At 47.3% G+C, this 15,396-nt stretch overlaps 2 protein-coding genes across 9 annotated transcripts in view; one reads left to right on the top strand and one right to left on the bottom strand.

Moving 5' to 3' along the window:
- cby1 (chibby 1, beta catenin antagonist) overlaps positions 1 to 15,366 on the bottom strand; it is a 23,369-nt gene extending 8,003 nt beyond the window's left edge. Inside the window, exons 1-7 of one of the 8 annotated variants that reach the window (XM_069909315.1) lie at positions 15,230 to 15,363; positions 10,740 to 10,819; positions 9,677 to 9,827; positions 8,635 to 8,731; positions 6,657 to 6,762; positions 5,451 to 5,566; positions 2,595 to 3,743 (exon numbers count right to left, since the gene is read on the bottom strand). In XM_069909315.1, coding sequence (XP_069765416.1) covers positions 3,663 to 3,743; positions 5,451 to 5,566; positions 6,657 to 6,762; positions 8,635 to 8,712 — 381 coding nt within the window. In that variant the 5' untranslated portion in view covers positions 8,713 to 8,731; positions 9,677 to 9,827; positions 10,740 to 10,819; positions 15,230 to 15,363 and the 3' untranslated portion in view covers positions 2,595 to 3,662. Of the gene's footprint in view, positions 1 to 2,594; positions 3,744 to 5,450; positions 5,567 to 6,656; positions 6,763 to 8,634; positions 8,736 to 9,676; positions 9,828 to 10,739; positions 10,820 to 11,208; positions 11,232 to 15,229 lie in introns of those variants that run through there. The other 7 variants (XM_069909312.1, XR_011348220.1, XM_069909316.1 and 4 more) reach the window with 7 other exon arrangements.
- LOC138748057 (protein FAM227A-like) overlaps positions 15,147 to 15,396 on the top strand; it is a gene marked incomplete at its 5' end in the record, with an annotated part of 55,591 nt that continues 55,341 nt past the window's right edge. Inside the window, one exon of the mRNA XM_069907753.1 lies at positions 15,147 to 15,396. Coding sequence (XP_069763854.1) covers positions 15,147 to 15,396 — 250 coding nt within the window.

Raw genomic sequence — 15,396 nt, 5'->3', positions numbered from 1 at the left:
GACTGATGATTGTGAAGTAATGGTGAAACAGGCAGAACAAAAGGCTTGCCAAGTTTAATCCTATGCAAACATGGCTTCTGAAATAGGAATTCTTGGCATCCTGAGCTCACTGGGTCAGCGTGACTTGTTTACTTGACCAGTCACCCACGTTTATACCTCACCCGATGACAAGAAAAATCAAACCCCAAGCTGAAGAGCTACCATTGATGCTCATCTGCTCTATGAGCGTGACATTCCGAAGGAGGTTGAGGAAGGGCAAAACTACCAGCCCCCAGCTTGACAACGTTTTACAGAAGCACAGTTGAGCACCCTGCCTGGCTGCATTCTTGTGTGCAGCAGTAACTGAACTGGTGTACCGTAGAGAGCATTCTGTCTGGTATAACCATATAACCGTTTACAGCACGGAAACAGGTCATGTCGGCCCTTCAAGTCCGTACCGGTTCACTTGAACAACTCCACTAGTTCCTCTGCAAACTCTGGAGGGAAAAAAAACTCCAGAGGGTTGTTAGCTCGGCCTGCAACATCATGGGCACCAGAGACGGTCTTAAGAAAGCAGCCTCTACCCTCAAGGACCCCACCGGCAAAGGCTATGCCCTCTTCACTCCGCTACCAACAGAAAGGAAGTACAGGAGCCTGAAGTGAACACCCAGCGGCTCAAGGACAGTTTCTTCCCCTCTGCCATCAGATTCCTGAATGGACAATGAACCACAGACACTGCCTGACTTTCTCCTATTTTCTTGCACTATTTATTTATTTTTGAAATGTAATTGATGCTCCAAAACAACAAAATTTCACATCAATAAATTCTGATTCTGGACCGTTGAACTGGAAGACAATACAGAGGATCATCAAAACAGCCATGGAGATCACTGGGGTCTCCCTTTCCTCTAACAACAACTCAGTGGGAGCAATGCTTAAATAGGGCTCAAAGAATTATTGAGGACCCTTTCTGTCCAGCGCACAGTATCTTTGACCCACCATCATCAGGAAAGGGGCAGAGGAGCATCTAAAAGACCAGTATCCTGTAACTGAGGAAATTATCCCAATATGTTTATATCTATTCAAGCTTTTTTCTGTTTAGTCCCCCTCTTTCTGTTTCGTCCAATCAAAATTAAAATCCAGCTGATCAACAATTCTGTTATTTCATCTCTCTAATCAGTCTATCCCACTTCCTTCCTGAAATCTGGAGATTTCTGATACTCCCTGACCTTTGGAACAAGGTCCCTTTATCTTAAAGCTCAACTAAATCGACTTTCTCCTCCCTCATTAACGATATCACACTTTCAACAACCATCATTGTTCGCTCTCTGTTCTTATCTCTCTATTCCTCCTAAATATATCTTTAAAAAGTTCAGTTTTTATTTCTGCCCAGTTAAGTTTCTATTAATGCTGACTAGTCTAGACCTTCCTGCACAATTGGTTGCTTATATTATTGCACGTAAACTTGAACTATTTAAAGCTTTTCTGAGATGGAAGGTGTGTGTGGTGAGGAGAGGGGGCATTAGGGTTGTGGCCTGGGTGGAGTGGACTGAAGTGGCTCCCTCTGGATTGCTCAATTCAATAATTCAAGATTCCTTCATTGTCACATAATAAAAAGTGCCATATCACGCAGAACCTGCTTTGATCAGCCGTAAGACATAGATCTGCCATCAGCAGAAATTTCCTGAAGCACCTTTTACAGTCATGAAAGAGAATCAAGAGAGTCTCTTTAGACTGATTGAGTGTCCGTGGATTTGTCCGCAGAGACCAGTCCAAACCATCGGCAGGCTGAGCTCCATATACGAACCTCCAACGTGATTAGGAACCCTTCGGCACCCTCTCGCATCCCAGTTCTGATACCTGGTGCCTCTTCAGCCAGTCTCAAACAGCCCACCACCCTTGATCACATTTGCAGCCTGCTCAGGTTCCTCACCTCGAGTTGCCAACAGCCCCCTGCCTGTGTGTTCCTCAGCCGCAGGACCCCTCGCTGCCCCACCCCTGTGGTCACCGGCCTGTGGGTCGTCTCCCCGCTTCTCCTTCTCAGACAGGGGTGGTCTCCTCATTTTCTGGTGCCCTGCACCAGTCCTCTGCTTCCCCAGTCTGCCACCCCTGGATGCCGCTGCTGATCATGGGCACCGCCATATCGGGTGCAGACCCTGCAGTCATAGAATTTTTAAGTAAAATCATGTCGGCTCCATTGTCAGGCCATTTAAAGCTTCTATGGAGCCGACGGCAGTTAGATTGGGCAGTTGGATCCCGTGGGGGAGTGCTGTGTCCCCTCTCCCCACTACAGCAGCTCCAACAGTGAGCCATGACAGCTCCGCAGCAAACCATTCTGACATTCAGAAGTAATTCACGGAACTGTCAACACACGGGCCTGGGTTCAGCCTCACCCCAGGACTAGGGCAGGATGTCGGACACTGCAGTTGAACTAGATCGTTCGAGGTTCCATGACACCACTGTGAAGTGAACTGGCCAAGTTTCGACCTGAACCAACACTGCCACAAATTGCTCAGTGGCCCTGTGGCTTTTTACCAGTTCACCACCAGATGTATAACTTCAAAAGGCAACTCCACAGCAGTATTGCTCAGTCCCGAGTAATAAAAAACAGCAGAGTGGCTTCAGGATTTTAATAATTAACTGAAATAAATACAAACACACAGAAATAAGGCATGAAAAATATGCACTGCCCATTCGTAACAACTCAAAAATTACAAAAAAGGTCTTTGTTAATTTCCTCTGCAGACCACACCAATAAATGTTCATCAAAACAAAGCAGATGCAGGAGCAAGGAGCGAGTTTCTCAATTACAATGGAAATTCAATGGGGAAAGCAAAGCAGTGGATGGAATGGTTGGGAGATTGTCCGCAAGCAGAGGAGCAAAGGGATCCAGCAACACACTTCAACATTGAGTGTGGAGCAGCAGTAAGGCACGAGGAATGGCTATTCCCATTGTCAAGGCACATTTGTAGTCAGGGGTTTGATTCGCTGTCACAGGAGTGGGGTGGGAGGGAAGGGCTTGTCCAGCCAAAACAAAACCATTAACAAAGTGCAGCAACTTGATGAAATTGACGAATACAAAAATAGAAAACATATCTTCGTTATTTCAGAGGCAGAAATTCAGATCATGTGCTTGAGGCTGAAGAGAAGCTGATCTAAACAGGACTGGGTTAGCATGCAATCCCCTTGACAGCAGAAATCCAGGAACAGGTGTATTGATTGACAACTTCTCGCAAAGAGCAATGAACAACCTTTCTACAGATGCCAGAATGCAAAATGAGTGCTTGTCCTCCAGCGTGGTTCTGTATCAAACAAGTGGTGCGGCTACATTTCAATTAGACCAGTGAATGTCATCGGCTTGCCGGCCAAAGAAAGTTGACCTACTGTTGTGTGGGGTACCCTGTGGCTAAAAAGGCTTCCGATAAAATGAAGGAAGCTTGTGCCATTGACAAGCAAGCAAGATGCTGCTGATGCTCTCAAAGTCTCGCTCTGCCCCACTGGGTGCAGGATCTGGCCAATGGAGAACGGCGCCACTTTGTGGGACCAACTGGAGATACAACGTGATGGAGAAGCGTGGGGAGACCCAGATGCTGTTGTGTGCACGGTGGCCCATTCCTAATGCTGACGAGCGGTCCTTCCTCGGCCTCTTCCCCGAGCACAATGCATTGGGTCCGCAGCCCCTCTCATTTTCTCTTGCATCTGTGGGTTTTCAGTTCCTCCAGCTCTTTCTCCATCAGGTGTGATTCTGCTGTGGTTTCAGACAGCTGCAAGGAACAATTCATCATCCAGCATTCCCCACTCCCGGATACTAACTACCCTAACAGCCCCCCGATTCTCACAATGACCCCTGGCCTTGCTGCAGTCTCCTGCTTCTACGTTGTGTTCCTAACAGGGCCCCCCTTCCCCGTGCACAGGCGACTCTGGGGCCCTTGTCCCTCCCCAACTCCATACTCACCCCTACCCCCGCCATCATCAGTGCCCAGCCCATGGCCTAAATGAACAGAAGATGAGCAAAATGCACAAATCGCAAAAAATGGGCTGATGCAGTAAGTGGTCAGGAAGGCAACCAGCTCGATCGATTTTGTTGAAAGGAGTTGGAGATTAGAAGTAGAAAGGGTTTGTGCAATTGTACTGGGTCCTGTTGAAGACTCTGCTGGCATATAGTGCAGTTTTGGTTCCTTTACTTACTAAGATTTACTGGCAGTGTAAAAGAAATGGACAAGGCCAATTCGGGCAATAAGAGGGTTGCCCTATCATTGGCCAAGTGGTGAGATTAGATCTATATTCTTTGGAGTTTAGAAGAGTGAAGTGTGATCTTAAAGTCATACAAGACCCTAAAGGACATGACAGAGTTATAGAACAAGGAAGCATGTCCTTTGACTCAGTTTCTCCATGCTGACCAAGGTGTCTACCTGAGCTGGTGTCATTGGCCTGTGTTAGGCTCATTTCTCTCAACCTATGTACCTCCTGAAATATATTTTAAATGTAATTGCACCCACCTCTTCCACAACCTTTGACAGCTGGTTCCCAAAACCCACAACGCTATGAATGGAAAACCTTGTCTCGACTGTGTCCTTAGCCTTGCCTCTCATGCTCCACAACCTCCTGCACTCCAAGGAAAACAATGCCAACCTATCCAGTCTCTCACACCGGATACTCCAGTTGTGGCCTCTCCATCAAAGAGATTGGACGCAGACTGGGAGATCGTTTCACTTAGCACCTTCCAACTTTCTGCGTCAGTAACAGGGATCTCCCAGTGGCCAATCATTTCAAGTCTGCGCCCCACTCCCATGTCTGTCCATGGCCTCACATCCAGACCACCCGTAAATTGGAGGGACAACACTTGATTTTCCTTCTGGGCACTCTCAAACCTGATGACATTAACATCAGCTTTTCCCGTTTCTGCTAACCTGCTCTCCGTTTTCCCATCCCTCTATCTTCATTCCTCCAGCTCTTCACTCTCCATTCACAGAGACATCCCTCCTCCCGCTCCTTGCTGGTGTGCCCTCCCTCTCTTATTTACATATTACCTCCTCCCTGCGGAACCATGCTCCTCCACCTGCTCCTCTCCCCACCACCATTTTCGGACACCTGCCAACATTTTTCCATACTTTGATGAAGGGCTCAAGCCCGAAATGTTGGTTATGTATCTTTATCTTTGCTAAATAAAATACACTGACCATATTCTCCTCCCCTATCACCTCCTCCTCCTCACACTCCTGTCCTTCCACCTTCATCCCTTCTCTCCCACCCCCACCATCCCTTTCACTTGCATCCTCCTTCCACTAAAACCACGGACCATGACCACTCCACCTATCACAGAGTCAGCCAACCATGTTTGGACTCGGCACTATCTGCGAGGAGTTTGTATGCTCTCCCCGTGAGTTCTCTCCGGGTGCCTCCCAGCCTCTGGAAAAAAAAATGTACGAGGCTGTTCAGTTGACTTGGCACCAACATCACCAGCTCCTCACCATGTCCAGCAGAATGTCAATCTTCAGCCGCAGAAGATTATTCTCCTCCTCAAGTTGCTGGTTCCGCTTCCGCAGCCGCTGAACCTCCTTGTGCGGCCCACCATCATTTACAGAGTCTAAAGAGCAACAAAACCGCAGGGCGGACAGAGGCTTAAAGTTAAGGTAATAAGCATTCTGGCTGTGAATCAAGAGGCTTGATTTGTAAATTTTGCTGGAGACACCATAATGGGTGATGAGGTGATCATGAGGTCTGACCTGCAGGATGATACTGATCAGGTTGGGAGGTGTTATATTTTGGCGGACTAGGGTATACATGAATGGTAAGGCTCCTGAAAGTAGGGGAAACACAGGGACCTTGCTGTATTTTTCTTTTAGACATACCGCATGGTTACAGGACTTTCCAGCCCACGAGTCCGTGCCACCTAATTACACAAAATCGACCTACAGCTACCCCGTAGGTTTTGAGACATGACTGGACGGGAAAAAAGTGCTGAGATTCAGCTGGACATGCTGTGCAAGGAGGGGTAGCAGTGGGATGCAGTGGCACATTGCCTCACAGCTCCAGCGGGACAAGCTCAATTCTGACCTCAGGCGCTGTCTGTGCGGCATTTTCACACATTGCCCCGTGACTGAGAGTTTCCCCCAGATGGTACCTCCTCCTCACAAATATCAAACATCCGCAGGTCGGTAGGTTAATTAGCCAGTGTAACTGCCCCTGTTAATTCTACAAGTGAATAGTGGGTGGGGGAAAGAGTTGATGGGAATGTGGGGAGAATAAAATGGAATGAGCATAAAATGGGTGCCTGATGGTTGGCACAGTCAGGGTGTGACTAATAGAAATGCAAGGGGACAGAGGAGGGACTCTGCAATTGAATTAAAATGGACATTCAACTGGAGTTCACAGCTGAGTATTTTTGCCATCACTTTAAAATGGGAGGCACGGTAGGCAAAGCGATTAGCGCAATGCTGTTACAGCACCAGCGACCAGGACTTGGGTTCAAATCCAGCGCTATCTATAAGGAGTTTGTACGTTCTCCCTGTGTTCGCATGGATTTTCCCCGGGGGTTCTGGTTCCCTCCCATCATTCAAAATATATTAATTGGGCAGCATGGGCTTGTAGGCCAAAAGGTCCCATTACTATGCTGCATGTCTAAAATTAAAATTTAAAAATGCATTGTTTAATGTTTAAAAACTGGCTCGACAAACCTGATACCCATTGTCCATTGTCAAACTTCAGGCTCTGTCCTCCGATATTCATCACCGGAGCACCGTGGTCCAGGCCCAGTTCAACCTCTCGGGCCACGCGATCCAGCTATAAAATATAGGTTACACAAGTATTGCCAGTCACACAGAATGTACAGGGCATATACACACACAAGTCCTGATTTGGGCTCTAATCCAGGCAAGAGCTAAATTATCAAATACACAAAGGTGTTGGAGAAACTCAGCAGGTCCCGCAGCAACCATAGCAGTAAAGGTAGATAACCAACGTTTCAGGCCTGAGCCATCTGTCAAGGGCCTGAACTGTTAAGTGATGTACAGTAAACCCCCCCACCCCCCCCGGTATATGGCTCATATGGGATTGGTAGATACCAGATAAGCAAATTTTCCAGCTGTTTGAGACTTACTCTTACAATGTGTGACTAAGACATATCCACTGCCTCATGATCCACTTATTTCTCCTCACCAGACAAGTCATGACAAATCCACCTGGCGGGCGAGTAGTGGAACAGCAAACTAACGGTGAGGCGCGTCGATTTTACACTTTACACTTTTTTTAGCCTATTATTTATTTTAATTTTAATTTATTTTTTGCCAATTGTTCAAGGCACCTTAGCCTCTTATGGACACTGCGGGGCCTGATGAAATTCTCTTTTTTAAAGAACACTTTATTTAAAATTTTAAATGTACAATGTATAACTCCTATACCCTCCCACATCCTACCCCCAAAGAAAAGAGAAAGAAAATGGAGATTTAACATCAAAAATACACCATGGATTAAAGCAACACCCCTACGACAATCTTCAGGGAATTCAACATTTTAAACCCATATAGTCCAAATAGGGGCTCCATACTTTAGGAAAAAAAGATAATTATCACGTAAATTATACATGATTTTTTCCAAAGGAATACATGATCTCAATTCCATAGGCCAACTCTGCAAACCCAAATCAATCTCATTTTTCCAATAGCTACACATTTCCTTGCTACAGCCATTGCCAACCTTAAAAACACAATTTGATACTTATTCAACCTCAAAATCAAACTCAACCTTTTAACATTACCTAATAAAAACAATGTTCGGTCCATTGGTAAGTGAATCTTTAAAACTTCCTCTAAAAATTCCTTAAGCCTCATCTAATAACCCAATCAAATGTAAAAAAAAAGGAGCCGACTTCTTCAAAACATCTGAAACATAAATCTGAAGAACTTAAATTATATTCTTTAATTTCTGAGGAGTTAAGTACAATTGATGCAAAAATATTATGATGAACTAACCTGTATCGAACATTAATAATCTTAGACATACTATACTTACAAATAGATCCCCAATCATCACGGTTGATTGTAATTCCCAAATCCTCTTCCCATTTCAATCTCGATTTATGAATTATCTAATTTAGGCATTTTAACTTTGTAACAGTTTATACATTTCAGAAATAATTTTTTTTTTTTTTTAAACACCATCCATAAGTAAAGTTTCAAAACTTGATTGTCTCGATACTCTCAAAGTATGCCCAAAATTATCCAATAACAATGCTTCAACTTGATAACAACAAAAAAGAGTATTATTTGGAATTCTATATTTTTCTTTCATTCTCTGAAAAGAAATAAGATAACCAGCCTCATAACCATTTTGTAATGTTTTAATTCCTTTCTGATTCCACCTGCTGAATTTCTCCAGCATGTCTTTGTATTAACTCTGATCACAGCAGCTGTGGACTTTCTTGTCTCACTTCAAGGCTACACTATCAGTCAGTTCCCACCAGGACACTGTTTCAGCCTGTGCCCTGTATAAACAGAATGTCGGTGCGGATCAGATTCTGGAGATGGAAGGGCTCCCTCCAAACAAGTGCCTATGTCTTCCATGAATATATTAACAGCAGTCATGTCTCGCCAAGTGCCACACTTTAATATATTCCTTGGCCACTCAACAAGGCAGAACCCCCACATCCCGCCCTACCGTGTGTAGACTGGAAAGAGAAGCTGACTTTCTAGGCGGTGTTTTCTTCGGACTAAAGATGTTCCCAAACAGAGGCATGGCTCCACTTCAGATCCAGCTACCTGGCAGTGTATAAAGGAGGCAATCAGCCATAGTAAAGCAAAACACTGAGTGGGCAAACCACAGGACAGGCAGATCCCCCTTCCTTCATCCCATGACATAAAGGAGAACGATCATAGAGAGGGCAAACTGAATTTCTTAGGATGTATGAGAGCAGAGAAAGGAGGCAGTCATAATATTTTATTGATGCATCAAAAAAAGTAAACAGTCTGGGTGCATTACAACTTGGAACAGGAACTTCTCTGCTCAAAACTGCAAAATAAATTGTGGAGTTGTGAACAAAATTCAGGCCATCACATCTTCCCTGTCAACTCCATCCACTCTTCCCACTGCCTCAGGAAGGCAATGTTTTAAAAGGCCCATCCCATCCCAGTCACCCTCTCTCTCCCTCCCATCAGACAGAATATACACGAGTTTGAAAACAAGCATCAAGGACTGTTTTTTTCTGCTATTAGACAATGGAATGGTTCCATCATTAGTAAAATGATGCCACCCTTGCTGTTTTAAGTGAACTTTTTTCCTGTAAATAATAAACTTTAAAAAAAAACTTATTTAGACATACAGACCCTTCTGACCCACGAGCCCCTCCTATCCAATTAAACTACAACGCTCATACTTTTTGAAGGGTCGGAGGAAACTGGAGCACCCAGAGACACTGGGAGAATGGACAAACTCCTTACAGACAGCGTTGGATTTGAACCCGTCACACTGGCGCTGTAACAGCATTACATGAACCGCTACACGAACCGTGCCACCCGCTCTGCATCTTTATTTTACTTTGCACTGCCCGGTGTATTTGACTTTTTTCATCATATCTTGGGACAAGTTACAATAAACAATTCAATGCTGCGTAGTATTTACAGCACAGAAACAGGTCGGGTCTACAGTAATGTTTAAGCTCCATCCAATCTACTGATCAATTAAGCTTTCTATTCCTATTTACCTGAATATGTTTACTCAACTTCCCCTCAGACACCAGTTGCCTCAAATGCTTCTGGTGGTGGCAAGCTTCACATTCTCTGGCTTGTTAGAGACCAAAATCCCATGTGTTCTCGAACCGGTTGGAAAGTACCAGGTGCACGATAGTCCTTGATCTGACAGAAAAATATAGGAGCCACAAGAGGCCAAATTCAAATTTCAATTAAATTTAGAAACTCCTTGCAGACAGTGCAGGATTTCAACCCCGGTCACTGGCACAGTATTAGCGTCACTAACCGGGCTGCCCTACGCCCCACTTGTCCTTCTATTTTTTTTAATGTTCAATTTTTTAATTGAATTTTTAAATTTAGACATACAACATAGTAACAGGCCCTCCTGGGCCATGAGCCTGCGCTGCCCATATACACCAATCAACCTACAAACCCTGTATGTTTTTTGGAAGGTGGGAGGAAAGCCTCGCAGGTCAGGGGGAGAAAGTACAAACTCCTTACATACAGCGCCAGATTCTAACCCAGGTTGCTGGGTTTAAGAGCTAACCATGCTGCCTTTCAGCACCAGCTGTACTGGGACAGCGTTCGAGGAAGGAAGGTGGTGGATTTCGAGAACTGAGGACTCGGATGTTCCCCCGTAATACTCAAGTGTCGAACACACATTATTAATTCCAAGATACAGCAAGGTAATAGGCCCTTGCGGCACTCAAGTCCGTGCCAACTCAAAACACCCATGTCACCAATTAACTTATTGACCCTGCAAGTCTTTGGAACATGGGAGGAAACTGGAGCACCTGGAGGAAACCCATGCAGGTCACGGGGAGAACGTACAAGCTCCTCACAGACAGCGCGGGATTCGAACACAGGGTGCTGGCGCCGTACTCGTTCATCGCCTTCATCAGCATAAATTAATTGCATGATCCACCAGACATTTAAATATTTGGTGGCATCCTCAAATTTTGAAATTGAAGCTTCAATTCCTGAATCGATATGAAAATGATCAACAGTAGTTTCAGAACACGGTTAGTGTAGCGGTTAGCGCAAGGCTGTTACAGCACGAGGGACCGGGATTCATACCTGGCGCTGTCTGTAATGAGCTTGTATGTTCACTCTGAGTCTGCGTGCTTTTCTTCTGGGTGCTCCAGTTTCTTCCCACCCTTCAAAAACATATAGGTTTGTAGGTCAATTGGGGGTAAATGGGCGACAGAGGCTTCATGGACTGAAGGGGCTTGTTACTACGCTGTATGAATAAATAAATAAAATTAAAATTAAACAATCCCCACGTCACACCAGCTATCACACTGCCCTACTCCCTTTAAGATCTATTGTGTTGGAGTTTCATCTAGCATTTTATTCTATTTACCCCCTAACTCCAATGAAGTCAGGTACAAATCTGCTAATGAGAATCCAAATATACAGCAGTAACATTATTCTAGTCTACACTTTCTGTTACTTTTTTTAAAACAGAGGTAGAGCTTCCCCTCTGAGGTCTCTGCTATTTTCTACGATTTTTTTTCTCATCCACCCGACAAAAAGATCCACTCACTTTTCAATGCTGTTTGTCTCTTGCTTTGTGGATGTCTAAGCTCAAGGTTCAAGGTTCCTGTATTGTAATGTGGACAAAATACACACAATTTGTTTTGTTTGCTCTGTAAAGCCACACAAAGAGGTGGCAATAGTCCAGTGCCACTATCGACAGAATGAGAAGCCAAAGATAGTCCTTTCGGACACAGAGTGTCTTTGGATGACACCTCTGCCTCCTGTAACCTACGTGGCCATATTTCTTCCTGTCCATGATGAAACAGAGTTCCAGGCATCCAAGTCATCCTATTTGACCTCTCGTTCGGAACCCTCAATGCCATCAAGAAGCTGTCACCACCTGAGTCCCTTCAGGAGCTCTGCATGCCATCAGCACCCCCATGAACTTCATTACCAGGTTCCTTCAAGCCTGTCACCAGCAACATGCGGTCTGGTACGAGTCATTCAGCTGCCTGGCTCCAAGCGAGGCCACCGCTGTGGTCTTCTCCCTCTAGGCTGGGGGGGGGGGGGGGAAGGCGGGAGGAAGGGGGTATTGCTCTTCCACTCTGGTACCCTGCAAAGGCCTGCAACCCTCAAGGCTTGACCACCATCTTGACCACACTCTTCAATGTTAAAACAAAACGGCAATGGTCCTATTCCATAGGCAGCTTAAACCTGTATGGGTCTGTCAGTCAGTAAGGCCAGCTGTTAGGACCCAGTGGAGCAGTGCTGGTAAACGTCTCCACTTCCCCCAGGTCCACACCAGCACTGCTGTTCCATCTTCAAGAATGCAATTTGCATGCTGGTTGGTTAACTTCAACAATCTCCTCTCTGAAAACAGAAGCTGGAGCATGCCATCTGACCCTTGAAGCCTGCTTTATCATTCAATATAATGACTGGTCATCCAAAAAAATTCCTATTCCTGCTTCCTTTTCATATTCCTTGACCACTCCAACCCTAAAAATATCCAACTTCTGCTTGATAATTTGACCAGCTGTCTTCTGAGGTAAGGAATCCCGCATGTTCACCGCTCTCTGGGTGATGAAATATCCCACCATCTCAGCTCTACGTGACTTCCCCTTCTCCCTACACTCTGACGCTTTGCCCTGGTCTCCAAGACCATCAGGAACCTCCTCTCAGGATCTGGTCTCTCCACCCTTATTGGAGGTTTGCAGGTCACAACGATATCCCCTTTCCTTCTTCCAAACTCCAGTGCATACAAAACTAATCGACCCACTCGTTCTTCAAAGGTTATGAAGAGAAAGCAGGAGAATGGGTTTGAAAGAAAAAGTATCTCAATTGTGATTTGAATGACAAAGCAGATTCAATGGGCCAAATGGCTTATGTTTTATGCCTGTGAGTTCATGAACCTTGGTGAATCAACACTACATTCCCTCCTGGGAATGAAGGTAAAGCAGTGGTGCAGCTTCACGTGCTGATACCTCATGGTCCAGCAACTCAGGTTCAATCCTGACCCCTAGTGCTGGCTGCCTCGAATTTGCACATTCTGGTGCGAAGGTGCCAATGCCCAGGTCAAGAAAATAAAATCTCCAGGGGGCTGGTACATCAGCCTGTGACATCACAGGCACCAGCCTTCACTCCATTGAGGACATCTACAAGAGGCAGTGTCTTAAAAAAGCAGCCTCTATCCTCAAGGATCCCCTCCTCCCCCCCTCCCCCACCCCTCTCCCACCCCTCCCCCCACCACCACCACCACCACCCCCACCCCCACCCAGGCCGCACCCTCTTCACTCTGCTATCGTTAGGGGAAAAGTATAGGAACCTAAAAACAAGCACTCAGTGGCACAAAGACAGCTTCTTCCTCTCTGCCATCGGATTCCTGAATGAACCGCGGGCACTGCCTGACTTTGACTTTTTCTTGCACTATTTTTATTTATTTTGTAAGGCAGTTTATACTTTGAACAGAGTCTTAAGGGGATCATAGCCAAAAAAATTGAGAATGGCTGCTCTAAAACAGTTGTCTTCATCCTCTTCATGTTGGGGAAAGGGGCCACATGGGCCAAAACACAATCAAGAACGAAAGTTGTACAAAACATAGCCACAATGCACATTATACAGAGAAAACGTGTCATATTTCCACCCACTTTTAAGTGATGAAATGTCAGCGAGAATCCTACTCCATCCCTGTAAAGGTGGATCGATTAGACCTGGGTGGGAAGGAACCTTGAGGATAGAGGCTACTTTCTTGAGGCACTGCCTCTTTAAGATGTTTTTCATGGTGTGAAAACTAATGCCCCTGATGGTATTAGCTGAGGTTACAAACTTTTGCAGCCTGTTAACCTTGTGCATTGGCACTTCCGTACCAGACAGTGACGTAACCAATCAGAATGCTCTCCACGGCCCACCTGTAGGCATTTACAAGAATCTTTGGTGACATACCGAACTCCTAACAAAATACAACTGCTGACAAGCCTTCTTCGTGATGCCATCAACATGATGGCCCCGGGTGACAGAGATGTTGATACCCAGGAAATTGAAGTTCTTTCCCCTCTCCACTGCTGATCCCTCAATGAGAATTGGTTCATGTTTCTCCCCCCCCCCCCCAAGCTTCCACTACCCATTAAGTCAATGTCACTTTATACCTGGCACAGAGGAGAATTCATAACAAACACCCCTCCTCCCCATTCCTCCTCTGCCACAACACTCCCTCTGCCTTCGATCTCTCCAGTCACTTCTACACCCACCCATCCTCCAGCTCTCGTCAACTCCTCCCTCACCTCTCCCCATTACTGCTCCACCCTCCCCGACCCTCCGCTCTCCACTTTTCCAGCTCCTCCCTTCCAACTTTCTTCTCCAGCTCCTCCCTTCCAACTTTCTTCTCCAGCTCCTCCCTTCCAACTTTCTTCTCCAGCTCCTCCCTTCCAACTTTCTTCTCCAGCTCCTCCCTTCCAACTTTCTTCTCCAGCTCCTCCCTTCCAACTTTCTTCTCCAGCTCCTCCCTTCCAACTTTCTTCTCCAGCTCCTCCCTTCCAACTTTCTTCTCCAGCTCCTCCCTTCCAACTTTCTTCTCCAGCTCCTCCCTTCCAACTTTCTTCTCCAGCTCCTCCCTTCCAACTTTCTTCTCCAGCTCCTCCCTTCCAACTTTCTTCTCCAGCTCCTCCCTTCCAACTTTCTTCTCCCCTACACTGTCCCCACTCATCTCTCCCCCTCATGCTTCCCTCCTCTTCTCACATCTTCACCTTCTCTCTCATCATTCTCCACCATTTTACTTCTCCCCTCCCATCCCCTTTACCTTCCTTACTTCCTTTCCTTCCACCCCACCTCCCTCTCTCCCCCCCTCCCATCCTTTCTCTTCCTCCCCACCCCCCCTCCCTCCCCCCACCCCCCTCCCCCCACCCTCCCTCCCTCCCCCCCTCCCCCCACCCCCCCTCCCCCCACCCCCACCCCCCTCCCCCACCCCCACCCCTCCCTCCCTCCCCCCCCTCCCTCCCCCACCCCTCCCCCCCTCCCTCCCCCACCCCTCCCCCCCTCCCTCCCCCACCCCTCCCCCCTCCCTCCCCCCTCCCTCCCCCACCCCTCCCCCACCCCTCCCCCACCCCTCCCCCCTCCCTCCCCCACCCCTCCCCCCTCCCTCCCCCACCCCTCCCCCCCCCTCCCCCACCCCTCCCCTCCTCCCTCCCCCTCCCTCCTTTCCCCCTCCCCTCCCTCCTTTCCCCCTCCCCTCCCTCCTTTCCCCCTCCCTCTTTCCCTCCTTTCCCCCTCACCCTCCTCCCTCTTTTCCCCCTCCCTCTTTTCCCCCCTCCCTCTTTTCCCCCCTCCCTCTTTTCCCCCCTCCCTCTTTTCCCCCCTCCCTCTTTTCCCCCTCCCTCTTTTCCCCCTCCCTCTTTTCCCCCCTCCCTCTTTTCCCCCCTCCCTCTTTTCCCCCCTCCCTCTTTTCCCCCCTCCCTCTTTTCCCCCCTCCCTCTTTTCCCCCCTCCCTCCTTTCCCCGTTCCCCTTTCCCTCCCCTCACTCTTTACCTCCCCTTCCAATCTCTTTCATTCTCCCTCCTCTCCCCTCCTCCACCGCCGATTCCTTCCTTCCCCCTCACCCGAAGACTCCCACCGACTCCACCGTCGATTCGGTTCCCTTCACTTGGCTTCAAAAAGCCGATCCCGGCTGGGGCCGCAGGCGCCACTTCCGCCGCGTGGCGTCACGCGGACGCGCCGGGTCACCAGAGCAACGGCCTCTGCTGGGCACGTGACTCGCGGAAAGCAG

Source organism: Narcine bancroftii, chromosome 13 (genome assembly GCF_036971445.1).
Source record: "Narcine bancroftii isolate sNarBan1 chromosome 13, sNarBan1.hap1, whole genome shotgun sequence".
Classification (NCBI taxonomy): Eukaryota; Metazoa; Chordata; class Chondrichthyes; order Torpediniformes; family Narcinidae; genus Narcine; species Narcine bancroftii.
The sequence above is the reverse complement of the archived record's forward strand: the minus strand, read 5'-3'. Positions and strand labels throughout refer to the sequence as shown.